This window comes from Durotheca rogersii, assembly GCF_024521655.1.
Source record: "Durotheca rogersii strain YMJ 92031201 chromosome Unknown GGS23scaffold_5, whole genome shotgun sequence".
Lineage (NCBI taxonomy): Eukaryota > Fungi > Ascomycota > Sordariomycetes > Xylariales > Xylariaceae > Durotheca > Durotheca rogersii.
In genome coordinates, this window is record NW_026251236.1 from 183170 (window position 1) to 198967 (window position 15798).

At 54.8% G+C, this 15798-nt stretch overlaps 5 protein-coding genes across 5 annotated transcripts; 2 read left to right on the forward strand and 3 right to left on the reverse strand.

The window, feature by feature from the left end:
* Window positions 1–1044: 1044 nt before the first annotated feature.
* Window positions 1045–2400, forward strand: GGS23DRAFT_403833 (uncharacterized protein). Its single transcript, XM_051513607.1, has 2 exons — window positions 1045–1252; window positions 1512–2400. The coding sequence occupies exons 1-2, from the start codon at window positions 1124–1126 to the stop codon at window positions 2130–2132; spliced, it is 750 nt and encodes a 249-aa protein (XP_051373713.1). The 5' UTR covers window positions 1045–1123; the 3' UTR covers window positions 2133–2400.
* A 41-nt stretch (window positions 2401–2441) lies between these two features.
* GGS23DRAFT_603695 (kama family protein) lies at window positions 2442–4166 on the reverse strand (the record flags this gene model as incomplete). Its single annotated transcript, XM_051519501.1, has 5 exons — window positions 2442–2738; window positions 2797–3347; window positions 3405–3592; window positions 3678–3838; window positions 3894–4166. 5 exons carry the CDS (start codon window positions 4164–4166, stop codon window positions 2442–2444), a joined length of 1470 nt encoding a protein of 489 aa, XP_051373714.1.
* Window positions 4167–9740: 5574 nt separating this feature from the next.
* GGS23DRAFT_594564 (RNA polymerase Rpb7-like domain-containing protein) lies at window positions 9741–10449 on the reverse strand (the record flags this gene model as incomplete). The annotated part of the gene is made up of 4 exons (XM_051518186.1): window positions 9741–9756; window positions 9815–9984; window positions 10062–10142; window positions 10201–10449. 4 exons carry the CDS (start codon window positions 10447–10449, stop codon window positions 9741–9743), a joined length of 516 nt encoding a protein of 171 aa, XP_051373715.1.
* Window positions 10450–11926: 1477 nt separating this feature from the next.
* On the forward strand, window positions 11927–12679 carry GGS23DRAFT_594565 (DUF962-domain-containing protein; the record flags this gene model as incomplete). The annotated part of the gene is made up of 3 exons (XM_051518187.1): window positions 11927–11959; window positions 12022–12105; window positions 12209–12679. 3 exons carry the CDS (start codon window positions 11927–11929, stop codon window positions 12677–12679), a joined length of 588 nt encoding a protein of 195 aa, XP_051373716.1.
* A 184-nt stretch (window positions 12680–12863) lies between these two features.
* On the reverse strand, window positions 12864–14611 carry GGS23DRAFT_404264 (uncharacterized protein). Its single transcript, XM_051513608.1, has one exon. It carries the CDS (start codon window positions 14508–14510, stop codon window positions 13302–13304), a length of 1209 nt encoding a protein of 402 aa, XP_051373717.1. The 5' UTR covers window positions 14511–14611; the 3' UTR covers window positions 12864–13301.
* Between the last annotated feature and the right edge of the window lie 1187 nt (window positions 14612–15798).

Sequence of the window (15798 nt, forward strand, 5' to 3'; positions counted from 1 at the left end):
ATCCACATTAGGGGGAAAGTCGGGAATATCACAAGCTGTATAGGGAAATAGTGGGGAAGGTGCGAAAAGCGAACTGGTTCAAAGGGTCCACCCGCCGCCGCCGCTGCCAAAAAGAAAAAAAAAAAGAAAAAACGTGGATTGCAGGCAACCCTGAACTGGCTTCCAACAGCTCGCCGTCACTGTACGTAGTGCCTGTATATACCTACCGTATGCCTAGCTATATGCATATGTATGACTGTATGTACATATACAGACACGTGCATTCCTTGAGAGGATATATACTCATAGGTGGCTATGCATGCACACCACAATACCTGAAAATATGCGCGCGTGACATCTGCCAGGCTTCATCTAACCTCTCTAGCCGCAGCGGCTTAAGGCTACTCCTTATGTACTTATCCGAAGATGGTAAGCAGCTTCCTCCCAAGACACGGCGCGCGCGACGTATTCCCCATGTACCTGTCTAAGCAACCTTAGATATTAGCGCGCTATGCCCTAATGCTTGGTTGGTTCCAACCACCTAGAATACTTGAAATCCAGCAGCCTCGAGGCAAAAGTGCCCGCAGCGACATCCGTAGGAGGTGCCTACCTACCTAGGTATCTATCTGACCTATCGTCCATACCTGGATACCTCTTCTAAGGCATTAGGTATCTAGGTACCTAGGTAGGTGCGCTAGAAGGTGGTATAGCACGTGCGTGTGGGTAGAGGTACCTAGCCTCTGCTCTAGGACCCCGTCCGTGCTTTCCCAGTCGCGTCTCTGGGTTCAATCCCCGGGCCTTCTCTTGGGGAGTGCAGGTGCTACGTAATATGCATGCAGGTACTATGGGACTTGACCATCGTAGGTACCTGCCTGGCCTACTAATGCACTACCGTACTTGTCCACCCAATGTAGGTGAGCAGGTACATGCCATCCATTGCTCGCTAATAACCTATCTTTCAGGTACCTACGTCAGGAGGCACGAAGGCAGGTGCTATTGATGACAAGATGACAAGATGGTAGGTGCGTCTGTTGATGGCAGGTATGCACATACCCAATTCATATATTCACAACGGATGCTTGTAGGTAGGTAACACCTCCTGAGCCCTTTTATAAGCGGCGAGATCCCCCCGGTCGGCATATATATGCACAGCTCTTACCCATACAGCCTCTCGCCTGTGCCCGTGTATGTATGTGTGAGACATTTGGACCTATACAACATGCGCATGTCTGTAATCCTGCCGCTTCATCAACACGAGCAACCTTTTCGCTATGTATATTCCCCTAGTTGCCGCATCCCGTCGCTGCTTCGCAAGCAACACCCCCCCAGGCCTGTGATGCTGGCCGTGCATGGCTAGCTGGCTGCCGCGCCGTCCGGCCCCCCCGCCTGTCCTTGACGTCTCGGAACGATTTTTCATCCCGAGAACGTGAGCGCAGGGTCGGATAGGTAGGAAGCCTAGCGTGCCCGGCCTCGTCCCTCGCGGGAGAAGCAGGCTGCCTACAGGAGGCATAGATACAGCTAACTATCGCCAGCATGTAAGCGTGCGCCTGGCATGTTTCGCCCAACAGCTCGCTCCTCCACACCCCGGACACCAGATCCTATCCGCCTCGTACGGACCCGCCATCACTCCGCCCTCGACCGTCAAGGGCGAATCTGACACACACACACATGCAGCATCCTCGTGGTGTGCGTGTATGCACGCGCTAGTCTGCGCGATGTTGGAGACAAGGCGGTTATATGGATGCCTAGCCGCAAACCTGTTCACATACCGCCATAATACCCTCCGACCCTTACCATCTACATCCTCGCCTACATTCTCGAAGTGTTGGGCTAGGTCAGATAGGTATTTCGCGAGCGTCATCGTCTCAAGTCGGGGCCTGCCCTTGCGACAACGTGGATCTCAGGTCGCTAGACGCCCACCTACCTACATTTTGGAACCCGGTGCCACTGGTGAGGCTACTCCTTATCTCGCTAACAAATCTGAAACGTGGGTTTCCTACGTCTCCGTGTACACATACACATGTATGGATGTACATATGTGTGTTTATACGTGGGTGTTTGTTCTGGTGGATTCCGCGTTGTATACGTCCAACCGCCACGGCCATCACACATTCATGCGCCCAATACGCCTAGTATGGTATAGCAGGGTATAGATGACGGCGCATGGGGAGAGGGGACGTCCCACGGGGGCATGTCTAGCAAGATCTAACCGAGAGAGTCGAGAGTGCCGACTGACGAAAGCTCACAGGTCCCGCGAGCGAGACTACTTATGCCACATATAGACTATGGACTACTGCACGCATAGTATCTCACGCAGCGGCTTGATGATACGCACAATTGGTATCTAGTTTCTATATATATAGTTACCAAGTCCAAGCGGATATCTCAAGACGTCGTTGTCAACCAACCCTTTCGTTGCTTTCGAACCCCCCCCCTCGGAGTCGACTAGGGCTAAAAGTTGCTCATACGGCGGAATCCTGTCGAGGCTTAACCGGATCGTAATATCTATACGTTCTGCCCTCCTTACTCCTACCCTTAAGTGCTGGTTGCGTGAATGTGGAAACGCCAGTTTCTCGGTCATACGACTCGTGGAGGTACGCTGGCCGCTTGCCTCCACCGCCGGGGAGGTCGACCACGAACTTCGGTATGTCGAACCCGGCTATCTCACCCTGGAGCTGTGCCTCGATGTCAAGTATCGTCTGCAGGGGGGTGCGCAGGTGCTCGACCGCCGGTACCATATCGCACTGGTACACGTAGTACTGGTCGGGTAGTTAGCAGCGAACTCGCTAGTTTGGCCTCAGATCGACATGTTCTTACGGGATGAATGGCCATCTTAGCTAGCTTCCTGATGAGGGACAGCATGGTATCGACGTTATCGTTAACGCCGCGCAGCAGCACGGTTTGGTTTCGAACCATCACCCCGGACTGCTGCAGCCTAAGGCTCGCCCTCTCCGTAATCCAGGAGATCTCATTCGGGTGGTTAAAGTGGGTGTGCAAAGCCATGTGCTTGCCAGCCCTCCTGGCTTTTTCTGCCACCCGGACCAAGGCATCCGTCCACGGGTCGGCCTTATCGAGAAATCGGCTAGGCGCTATGGCCAGTCCCTTGGAGGCGATCCGGAACCTTTCGATGTTCTTCATGCCGATCAGCCGGTCGCCAATCCACTCGAGGATGTTGGGCGAGAGATAATACGAATCCCCGCCGGAGACAACGATGTCGTGCAACCCTTCTTGACTCTCGATATACTTGAACACGGCCTCCATCTTTGCACGGGAGAGTGTGAAGGATTTTTTGGTGACCAGCTGAGTGCTGGCGCCAACCCCGTATGACCTCGTACAGAACACACAATTAGTTGGGCAGACGGAGGTTGCTATGACTTGTCAATAAAGATATCATCGACACGCTATCATCGGAGGAGGAGCCGCACCAAGAAACAAAGCCTTGTCGGGATAACGATGCACTAGATTGGGGACCGGCTCGTCTTTCTGCTCATCCAACGGATCGAGTCTAAGCTTAGGGTGATCGTCTATCATCACAGACTCCAACATGAGAAACTGTCGAAAAATCGGATCGTTTGCTGGGTCCTGCCAATTTATCCTACTCAGTACGTACGGCCTATGCCAAGTTAGCTAGGCTTGAGATAGGCTGAGATGGCCTCGTAGGGTTAGATGACCCTCGCTTTTGCTTCCTGCGCACTCACATCATCCGAACAGACATTGCGGACTTGTCGATGCCGCGGCACACATCGGCCATGAACTCGTCACGGCTCTGGATGCCGCCAAAGGCATTGTCACGAGGGACTTCGGCTGGGACCACGGCTTCGAGGAAGTTGAGAAGGCGCCTCTTCGTCTCGACAACGTTCTAAAACAGACGTTAGCAAGCGACTGATGAAAAAAAAAATAGGCACCAGCCCTACCCCGATGCTCCATCTCCAGGACAAGAAATCCGCGCTGGAAACCTCACTCCACAACGGGATCGCGCGCCAGAACTCGTCTTCAGCCTGTGTAAGGGGGGGAGGTGACCATGCAAAAGACGGTGCAGAGGGTTCAGCGACCGTTTCAGACGTGGGTGCATATCGAGCATCGTGGGTAGACAGTCTCCGTGCTAAGAAGTGTGCGCCTCCGAGCGCCTTACGGCCCCCTACGCTGCGAGCAGCGAGTCTTGGGCCCTGGTGGATACACGAGAGCATCCTCGGCCGGATGATACGCTGCTGACGGAGCCAGACCGGTAATTTCCAAGATCCCGAAGCACGTAAGCACAGTGCAGGTCCCGGATGGGCGAATAGAGTCGGAACCGAGGGAAATAGCACACTACTAGTTAACCTTCGCCGGGTTAACCAGGAACCTCCGTCAAAGATTTTCAGTTTAAGTTAGAAGGGAGGAGGACAGTTGTGTGTTGATGACATCTATCACGCTGGGTCCGACCTTCCTTGCTATAAGTAATGTTAAATCATACGGGCATGAGTATCGTCTGGCGAACAACTTCCCAATATCATCAAGCCTCTGGATTATTCAGAGAGCATGGGTCAGTATCACGTACATACAATACCAACGAGGACGACACCAACATTCGACACAACATTCATATGTGGCGCGGCTTAGTGGTGTCCCAGTCGATGTATAGCTACCAGGATGACTTATACAGCCTTCCCTTGGTACAGATCCTCAACTAGGCGGCTCCAGCTCAGCGCGAGATGGAGCTCGTCACCCGCGGATCCGAGAGCAGGCAAAGCCTGAATATTCGGCATGGCAGTAGTATCCACCTCTGCGACCCGGCTCCACGGGTTAGACATATGGGGGGTTATCGATGCAAACACAGTGCTACCCATCCTGGTCGGAGCCACCACTGAGAGTCGACCTATGGAGGGGATCCGTCGGGGCAAGGGCCGGTCAGTTGTGACTACACTTCTTGGCCCTGGTCCGGGTCGGCAAATGGCCGTGTCGTCCTTTATTCTCTCGTTACTTACTTCGACCACGCTGAATGGAGCACACTTGATCGGGGCCGTGAGGAACGGCCATGGCGGATCCGATCTGGACGAAAAACGGGGAAGCCGAATATGCATAACAACGATAACAGTAACGGCAACGGCAATAGCAAGCCCGGGCCCTTTTCGAACCGCTTATATCTGTGCAAACACGAGCTCCGTGCTGGTAGCAATGGACGGAAATAACGAGGTCGGCGAGTCAGATGATAGGTCATTGCTGACAGGTAACCTACCCCCCTAAAGGAATAAGGGGGTGGGGGATATCCCGAAGTCCATTGATATCACAATGGCCACAATGGACGGCTTCTAAGCTTGAAATTTTGCTGGTTGGTACATACTCGATACACTCGGACCAAAGAAAGGGCACGCCATCCTCTAGGCTACCAGATTCAGTCCACTAGGCCACGGTAAGATGAACCCCCGCCTCTCGCCCTCCCGGGAAAACCTATGATGGTCTCATCATGATACATACCGACCCCTAATAACCCCGTCCGTCTGCACGTTGGTCGAGATGGCATCCGTACCAGCGAACGTGGCTGTCCGCTTTGCCAACCACTGTTTATATAGCCCCCAGAGAACGGCAGTAGTCTCCGTATACACAGTCTCTAGTGTCCCGGGTATGCCTCTTTACCACGACGCTGGGTGGCCCGCCTGTAGGTTATCCTCCAGCGGAGATACAATACCGATTTACGTACAATCCCCTTACGGGACGAGACACTCCGGGAACTCTCGCGCTGCGTGATTACTGCCTTTCCGCTTGTCGAAGGGCTTGGAGGGTGAGATAGTGACGGAGGGAGGAGTCCCATGCCATCGGCCCCGACTGCTGATTGGGTTCCGCGGACGCGGTAATAGTGTTCATCGTCTTGTCATCGGTTGGAGCTAAGTGGTTTAACAAGCACCAGAGTCACTGGTAGACGGGAAATAAGCGCACCCCTCTCCATTAGTTTAGACTCAGGCGTAGCTATCGGCTCCTATGTGCTGACTATGGAGAGAGGGGAGAGGGGGGGGGGGGGGTTGTTCCCCAGCTGCTTGATCCCTAACCCGTTAATGAGTATTGATGAGCTGAACCCCGGCCTCGAATGCTCATGGAATTGTGTGAATCAGCAGATGCTTACCGTCTCAGCAGGATCTCGATCACGACGCTTGGTCAGCTTCAACGGGCGTCTTGTCACGAATACCCCCAAGCGCCGTCTCGAGCAAGAGTAAGAGGAGAAGGCCTACGTTTCGCTCATAGTGGAGTTGTTTCCTATCTAACCCATCCTGCACGTCAGTAATCCTGACAGGGGAGGGGGGGTGGACATGGATTAGTATGCAGTAGATGTGTAGAGGGAATCGCCGGACTACTGACGACGTATTTGAAACCTACCCAGACGCACTCCGGACCCCTGCTTGGGATATTCTTTCGCGGTGGGTGAGTGGATAAATGGCGAGAAGAGCTTAACCCCATACGACGATTACCTCGCCGGTGGATGGCGCATCTTCATCCTCTGAATACCCTTCCCTGGACGAGTTTTGATCGACGGATAAACTTGGCCGAGGGCTACGAAATGGGTTATTGACAGACAGGCTTGGCCCCCCCTTTCGGTCAGTCATCGTGGCTCAGGGTGAGTCGGTAGAATACTGCAGATTGGACTCCAGAGAGAGGCACCGCGGCTATCAGAAGGAAAGAAGATGCGAGAAAAAGAAAAGAGGAATTCGCCGGTCCGGTTCAGAGCGAAGACCATCACTGACATAGACCGCCCGCACGTAGTATGGGGCCGCAGCCAGAGGTTCCAATAAAGGTACACCGGCTCGTCGGCGGCGAACGTAGGAGGGATGGCGAAGATGATTTCGCACGCGCCAGTCTGCTTACTTGCTTAGCTATGGGCCCGTAGGATTCACCGGTGGGACTTTTGCCAGCAGACAGCTGCATACATGCCCGGACACGGCTTCTGGTTTGATTTGCCGGCGGCGACGGCCTCCATGACTTTATCGGGCGAGCTCTGCATTCGACGCTATCGCGGCTCCAGACTGTCGGGTCAGGCAGTTTCTGCCAGAATACCACCCGGCGGACGTGGTTATGGAGCGGTTGTATTCCTGAGCACCTCCTCTGGTCGAGTGGGAGGGAGAGCCGGACTCACGATGGAAAAGGGGGGGGCCAGACAGAAACTCTTCAGCAACGGGATCGAGAACGATAGGCCGTGTCCGAGTTCGACAGCGCATCGGCTCACCTGGGGTCCCTCTCGTCTCCCATCCCCTTTCGCCCTATGGACTGTCTTTCTCTCGTCCCGTTCCCCCCTCCGCCCAGCCCTCCCTCTCCATCTCTACTACCCCACCCAATTCTTCGGCTTGGGCTGTAGGTGGATATTACATTGCCTTGCAGAAGGTCCATACAGTCAACAACATCGCATGCAGAGGTGGGACGCATGGAGGGCAGCCCCTGGATCGGGATATTCTACAGCTAGAGGAGCGTGTGTCCTCTAGCAGCTCCAGGTCCGACGTGTCGGTCTTCTTCAACACTTGGCATCCGGTCACGAGTTCGGTCGGCGCGGGCCGCCCTCTTCACTGGCCTCCAACGGCTATCCAGCTTAAGCCATCGACCGTTCCGCCCCCTATCGTCACCGTCATCACCGCCACCACCACCGCTGCCACCCGTCCCGACATATCGGTATATAATTATAAAGGCTGCTCTGCCGCGGCGCATGCACCCGTCGGAAGGACCTGTATCTGTACGGTATAGGTGTTATGTATACACCCCAGCTGGTCGATAAGTAGACGTAATGATCCGGCCCCTCGGTAACCAACCAGCGGAAACCCTCATCGACGTTGGCCAATGCGATAGAGGGCGATACGAGCCCAGAACGTCTTCTATTCAACCGTGGCTATACGGCTCTTTTCTCCATCGCTGCCTCAGCAGTTCTATACAGCACTACAGCACTGGTCTAGCCGTCACATATACCCCCGAGCGCGCGAGTAGTATCCTCGTCTTGGAGAACAGACCTAGTAATGATTCATCATCGCGCTTATGCAGCCTAGCTGTTGAGCAAGTCTCGACTAACAATATACGCACCCTCTCCGGAACCTCGCACACAGCTCTAAATGCTACCCCGAGCTCTTGCTGTGGCCATACTCGGCGGAAATGTGTCCCCGCCTGATTGGAGCGGCATATACTCCCTAGTCTCTCCTTTTTTCCAACTCGAGATCTCGATGCCTATAATCCGCGCTATCTCGATTCCTGGGCAAGGCCAATCTCGTAATGCGTTCGCCGATGTAACGACGGGGAACTACGCCAGCCTATCATTGGCTCGGACTGTGCGCAGACAGACAGGCTATCCGCAGCTCTCTCTTCCCACGGAGGGCCGCCTGAAAGAAGTTGCAGAAGAAGAAAACCCCAAAGCTGGGTGAGCCCGAAGAGAGCTATATACGTTGCCGACCTCCAGTGCTGTAACTATAGGGTACCAACTAGCCGCAACGCGACGGCAACAGAGCAAACCGACAAGACAGGTCGCGGACGAGACGGGTCGCCGGCACGGTAGCCCTTGTTCACCATCGCATCAAGTAAGACTAGCTGTCCAGGGCGGGCTAATGGTATCCCGCCGTACGGGGTACGCCCCAAGGGGCTCCCCTGGATAGAGAGGCGAGGTACGGCACAACCTTTGCGTTGGAGTGAACTTGCTGGGCGGGGTGAGGTCGCCTTGCGTCCCACGTAAGGAGCCGCACCTTTGGTATAAGAGGTTGGTCATCCTGTGTCGTCCTCTGTGCGTATGCACATGCGTATGCGTGTGTGCTCGCGCGCGTAGAAGACTGATCGCCTTTGAGGGGTTCCCCTCCTGGGTTGCTGACCACCTTGCGTGGCTTGTTGGCTCTCTCGAGACTTTGGAGACATCACGGAGGGCAATGCTGGAGGCGAGGACGAGACTGATTAGCGACCAACGACTGCTCTAGAGTGCCGACCCCCCCGCGCCTGTCTCAGTGATGCGCAAGAAATCCTGTCTTGTCCTCGCGGTCTGCACAGGCCCGTTTGCTCGGCGACTAATCCTGAGACTTGCCTTAGTCGTGAAGGTCAGCTGCGTATTAGCTACAGCCTCTACGCCCATCTCCCCGGTCGGTATCCACGCCAGGTCGTCGCATCATAGAGAAGGAAATACTCTAGGAGTACGGCCGCAGGCACCATGCGATAGTTACAGCAGTGAAGAGAAAACCAAAACAGCTGGACCACCCGGAGCCCAGTACGTAGGTATATTCATTGCCTCGTAAATTAATTAGGCTGACCACTCGTTTAACAGCCCTTATAACTGGGAATAGAACGATACGAGTACCAGGGGATTACTACACTGGTAATAGAGACGCCTATACTCTTAGGGATCCGCGTGGACTGAGTGTTCACACAACTTAAGTCAGTTCCCCCGTGGATAGCCGCCTCATCGGTCTGGCAGAGGATTTCCTGCAGGGCGATGGCCACATGGAGACGCATATATACACGTGCGTATGAGTGTGAGGAGTTCGGGCGGCACGGAGGCCGGTTGCGATGAACGATAACCGTTGATGCCCGACGGAATACTCCAAGTTTAGACAACCGAAGCACTTTCGCTTCTTACCCTGATACAAGGATAGGGGTGCCGACAAAGGGCCAGCAGCGGCTGTCTGCATCAGTTGCTCATGGGCAAGTGTGCAGACAGCATATCCATCAGGGGTCTGGGTAGCATACTCCTCGCCAGCGTACACCCTGCTGCTCTACAACGCGCGCGAGGACTACTAAGCGGAGAGGAGAGTAGTGCTATCCGAACATGCCGATTCGGCTTATTGTTGTAGAGTTCTATAGAGTGGGCGCGATTAGCATGGGTGGCACAATCGACGAGCAAGGAGGGCAATACCCGAGATAGTCCTCCTTGATGCTACCGATTGCCCACAGCTCACCCACTTCGGCTCGCGTCCCCACTATCTTGATACGAACCTGCGTACCGACCTCGATGGTAGTATCTTCGTTGTTGGTGAATTGGGGAGGCGTCGCATTCGGATCATACTTGACCTCTTGCGGGATCAACTTGAAGCAGGGGGGGAGTCCGTAAGCTCATATTGCATAGGGGGGAGGGACCTTGAGTTTGTAGGATGGATACTCACATGCGTCGACACAAAGATACGGAGTGGGCCGGCCTCAGCAAAGAAGCCATGCTGATTTACAGAGACAACAATGGCGTCCATCTTACCCTGTTTAGCACCGGGCGGAAGCACGTACGACTGGGGAAAAGGAGGGACCTACAGTTTCACCCTTGAAGGGTCTCCAGACGACAGCGCGATATCCGACGGTGAACTCGGCGAGGCCGCTTCCCGGCAGAATCCGCCCCTCAGAGATGTCGAAGGTGTCCATGATGGAGATTATGTAGTAGCTGCCGGTGCAAGTACCCTCGACGTCCTGCAGAAGCCTGCTCGTGACCAGCTCGTGCATGTTCTTGCCGAAGTAGGAAGGGTGAAGGGTGACCCTTCGCTGGAGGTTGTAGAGGAAGAACATCTTGCAATCTTACACTCCGGGCTAGGGATTTTCTTTTCTTTCGCTGCTCTCACTAACGGCCGGGAATCGAGGCGAGAGGGGATGAGAGGGATGGTAAGCCTCGGCCGAGGGTGGATGCAGCGTGCGGTAGGCGGCGTGTTGTTTCGCGTACCGACTCTCTCTCTCTCCCTTGCTCTCTTTCGACCGTTGCTCTCTGGTTGCGAGTCTTATTATCAGTAAACACGTGGTATGCAGTTGTCAAAGATAGATCAAGACTGCCCGGCCCGTCCTCTTCCTTCTCTTTTCTGTTGGTGTATGGCCGAGGAATATGGGAGGCCGAAGTACTGCTGGGCGATTTGGGGATGGAAGAAGCCGCAGCAAGTCGTGGCAGGGCCGACTAGCAGGCAAGACGAAAAGAGGTGGTGATATCTCGGTCAACTGGGCGCGTCTAGATGCTGGAGGGACGAGGGTGGCACGCCCGCATCGAGAGAGGGCGTATTAGGGAGGGTGAGAGGCGAGGAAACCGGATAGAAACGAATGAAGGAGGCCGAAACACAAGGCGACGCCAGCCTCGGAGCGATGCTGCGATGGCGGATGCGACAGCGTCGAGATGATGGAAGGTGTCAAAGGATGGGATGGGGGAGGCTGAGAAAGACAAGGCAGAGACTCGGGACTGGGTATTTACCAAGTAACTAACGGAGTTCATCGACCTTTACATAATAAGACGGGCCGGCCCCTTTAGCGTTGACACTGGTTAACTCGATGTACCGCTACTAATTTTGGGCTGCGCAGGTACTTACATGAGATAAGGGAAGCGTGTACTAAGCTAAAACAATACGCGTGTAAAGATACCTAAAGCTGGTAGTGTAGGCTAGGTACTGAGTATATATAATACTTAAATGCTAAGTATACTATACCTTAAATAGGTTAATACTTAGCATAGAATTATATATACATATTTTATATAAAATTATTTTAATTAATATTTTTTACTAAATTTCATGTTTAATATATATATTTATATATATAATTTATTTACATAATTGTTTCGATTTATACTGTATACACCTACTGTGTCTGGTGGTGGTATATTATAGTAGGGCCTACGTAATATACAGCCTAGCGGCACGTACCCTACCTATCACGTACCTTGGGTATATGCATATGTCATCCACATGCATAGGTTCAATCTGTTTGCGATGGCCTGTCAGCTACAGACCACCTCCGTTTTCTATGCCATTTCTCATCCTCCCCCAGACTGGGAACGCCAACCTCAACCTGAACCTCCTCTCTCCACCTTGACCTCGGCTTCGATCTTGACTTCGCCCTCGGCTGCGAAACGTACTCTTCACGATCTACGCCCCCGACGGACTACGCGAGGTACCACTCCATTGATTAGCTGCCCCTCCGGTACTGGGCTTCCTCCTCCTTCTCCTCGTCTTCCGCCTCTTCCCCGTCCCTCATACTCCTCCACTCCTCTCCTCCGCCTTCTATCATCATGGTACTCAACCTCGAAAGGCAGCTTACCTTTGTAAGCCTTCTACGATGTCTGTCATCCGTAGCGGCAACCCTCGACTGACCGAACATTCGTAGTATGGCGCCTACCACCACAATTCGGTCAATGTCGCCATCCACATGGTGTGCGTCCCCTTGATCTTGTTCTCCGGCTTCGCTATAGTACGTCGAGTCCATCAACGGCCAATGGTCCCTTGGCCCTTTTTTTGCAGCTTCCGCCGTCGCCCGGCCATTCGTGGTACTCGTAATAACCGTCTTATGACAGGCTGCAAATACCGGAACCGTCATCCCGTTACCCAAGGCGCTGACGATAGACCATCTCGACCTTAACCTGGGCACATTGTCTGCGCTTACTTGGGGCGGCTTATACGTCCTCCTCGAGCCCGTCGCGGGAACCATCTTGGCCCTGATATGTCTGGGTGCCGCCGCCATCACGAACACCGCCCTATCCGAAAGCCCCGTCCTGACGAACCAAGTGGCCATTGCCGTGCACGTGATATGTTGGCTGCTTCAGTTTGTGGGCCACGGAGTCTTTGAGCGTCGGGCACCTGCCTTGCTAGATAACCTCGTTCAAGCCGTTTTCCTGGCGCCCCTCTTCGTCTGGCTGGAGCTGTTGTTCAAGTTCGGTTACAGGCGGGAGCTCCGGGACCGCGTCGGGAAGGCCATCCAAGTTGAGATAGCTAAATTCAAACAACGCAAATCCAACGGCGCCCCAAAGAGCGGGAAGGCCCAATGAAAGGATAGACAATGGCCGGACGTCTGACGGTCAGTGTTCTCGGCATGGAAAGGAGAGGGCAACTAATTTTACTAGTATTCGTGTATCGCGTTGTATATACTGGTTAACGAGAAGCGCGCTCGTGTTATAACAACCCCGGCCTTCGCCGCTTACCTGTGGCCTTCAGGAGACGATACTCCGGATTAACACGCCTGGCTAGTGCTCGACGGCGGAATATCTCCGTAGCGATCACCCTAGAGGACCCCTGTCAAGACTATGTATAAGAAGCTAAGTGATGACATTTCAAAGACTTCGACCCTCCCCCTATCAAACCCCCTGAATCGACACTCTTCTTCTCACATACCATGCGAACGAGGGAGGGGCGGTACGACGGAACCCATTTTCTGTATTGTTTAGATTTTAGCATCAGCAGTATTTACCTTCTCCGTTCAGTTGACCTAAACCTCGCCCGAAAGCTGGCCCAACTACCCACCTATGATAGATGTATACCATATCCTAAACGATTCGACAATCCTATGTACGCTTGCGTGTTCATCAAAGTACGAGCCGAGACATAAGATAGATGTATAGCTTACCGGGAATGAAACTCCGGGTGTGGCGCGGGTTGAACACGTGTCACTCCTCACCTGTCGTCAGGCCGGTGCTCGTCCTTCATCGATGACAGTTTCTTCGAAGTCTGACAGACGAAACTAATATCCGACCCCGGACTTGGCGGGTTGATCCTCAAGGCTTTGCTCAGACCCTGCAGATTCATCCTGCCCGGCTTCTCTTTGCGACGGTGACCGCTCGTCGCCGGCGGCCGGGGCGTCTCCGGCACCCTGGGCGTCTCCGGCGCCTTCCCGGCGTTCCGCTCTGAGTGTTCCCTGGCAAAGGCCAGAGCGTTGAGATATACCTGGTACTCGGGCAGCGGCACCGTATACCCCGGCGCGCACCGCGGATCCGATTGCTCGCCGGCTGTCGCCGCTGCCGGCTGCGACGCCGAGGGCGAGGGCGGCGGCCTCGGCCGCGACTTGTGCTGGGTAGTCTGCGGCGGTAAGCGCGGCGGCTCTTCAACAGGCGGCGTGGGCGGCCTGTCGCCGGAGACACCTCCATACCCCGGACGGCGATGCGCTGGCGCTGGCTCGGCCGGCTTCCTCTGGGGCTGCGAGTTGCCAGAGGCCGGTGCTCTCCTCTGGGAGCCGTGGCGCCTACTATGCTCGTGGTTCCTATTATGCTCGTGGCTCTTCGGGGGCTTCTCATGTACCTGGCTAGCCTCTTTCTCTTTCCTGCTGGCTTTACGCGAGGGGTGTTGGTGGGTAGAAGACGACTTGTGCAGCCGCGGCGGGCTTACCGGCGGCGCCGCCTCCGCGGCCCGACTGGAGGCTTCTTTTCTCGCTAGCCTCTGCGGGTTCTCGTACAGATCCGGTATCCAGACGTTGGGGTTGGCGTCGGCTATCGTGCGATCCTTGTCTCCCTTACCGTGTCGGACATGCCTCTCCCTCTCGGACTTTTCGAGCGGCCTCTGGGCCTCCCGCCTGCGCCTCTCGCGGTGCTTCTCGAAGGGCCGTCGGAAGTCCTCCTCCACGACCGGCCGCTGTATCTTGAGCGCCCCGTTGCCCACGTACCTGGCCACGAAGGTCTCGGCCCCCACGGTGCACTCGTGGCAGAGCGGCTTCAGCTCCATGTAGTGGCGGACGACGCGGCCGCAGTCCTTCTTGTGTTTCAAGTCCCCCCGCAGGAGCGCGCCGAATATGCCCTTAGCCGAGCTCTGCTGTTTGTTGTGCGTGGGGCAGTTGGTGAGCTCCGTCGAGACGTGGCCGCAGCTGAATTCGCGATGAAGCTCAAAGCACATGCTGGGCGTGCAGCTACGAGAGCCGGGTGCTTACAATCTCTCGGTCCAGATACTGGCGCCCACGGCAGCCCTTTTCCCCCTTCTCTTCGCGCTTCTTCGCTCCTCGTCGCCTTAGCTGGGAATCCCTTCCTGGCAAAGTCTGGAGGGAAGCTCTACGTCCAAACGGGGGCTGCTGTCTGCCTTTCTGTCTGTCTGTATCTGGCTATCGGGCTCTGTCGGGACTGTCTGTCTGTCTCGGGGGGATGCATAGCTGCGTCCGGCTGGCTACCGCCCCTTGATAAATGCGCGAGCAACATAGGACGTAGATTCTTTGTGTCCCAAGAAGCAAATCATCCCACGACAGCTCTAGAGAATGCCGTTGTTCAGAAACATGCCGCCTCCTAGCAGAAAACACGTTCATTGTTCGGCCCCCTAGGGGCGTCTCCCTCCCTCCCCCCCTAAACAAAGCCACGGCCCAGGACCGGGCCAGCAGGCTTCCCTACGCTGCTAGCTAGCTGTTGCAGGTGGCTAAGCAAGTCGCCAGCTCGTGCGCGCGAGTGTAGGCGACAACCAGGTTCCTCTTTGACCTTGCCCAACAATAGCCTTGCGAGCCGCAGGGTTTCTTTGCCAACCTTTCCCTCAGGAAACCTGACTCCTTTTTCCTTCTCAGCCCGCCTCCCTCCCTCCCTCCATGATTCGCCAGGGAGGCAGGCAGGCAGGAGGCGATGCGGCTCTCGGGACGGTGGCCTCTGATGCGGTATTGTAGCCCATGGTGGCCGTGTGGTGGTGCGTCTGCTACTTACCTACCTCCCTACCTAGACACCGTCCCGCCATGACGCGTGGTGAGGATGCTTTGCGGAAGGCATCCAGGAGATGAGTTGCTCGTAGCGAACTCTTATTTGATTAACACTGCTCTCATATCTCCCTCAACTCTCAAGATGCAAAGGCGCGTTAGCCCTCACTATAAACCCTCTCTTCGTTTCGTGGCTCTAATCCTAAGCCAACCTCCCTTTTCTGACACCTCTCATTTGCTTACTCCTCCGTCACTACGCTTGTCTAAATATACTGATATGGATCCAAGCCGGGACTGGCTGGCACTTAAAATGTCACCCCCCCAGCAGACTGAGAGACTACACGTCTACACCTTGATATATCAACCTATGGGGTCTGGAAGCGTATTTGGTTGCACTTTTTTTTTTTCATTTGAGTCGTATAAATACACCGACGCCATGCAGAGACTGGAGTTGCAAAAGAAAGCACACCGTACAATAATATAAGCATGACTCCGTGCCCTAGGCCAATCCTCACC

Bases quoted from the DNA above. Each gene is read 5' to 3' on its own strand.
- GGS23DRAFT_404264 (XM_051513608.1), bottom strand. From the start codon at position 14,510: ATGTGCTTTGAGCTTCATCGCGAATTCAGCTGCGGCCACGTCTCGACG.
- GGS23DRAFT_403833 (XM_051513607.1), top strand. From the start codon at position 1,124: ATGCACAGCTCTTACCCATACAGCCTCTCGCCTGTGCCCGTGTATGTA. The intron at 1,253-1,511 runs GTATATTCCCCT...AACTATCGCCAG, and splicing joins ACGAGCAACCTTTTCGCTAT to CATGTAAGCGTGCGCCTGGC.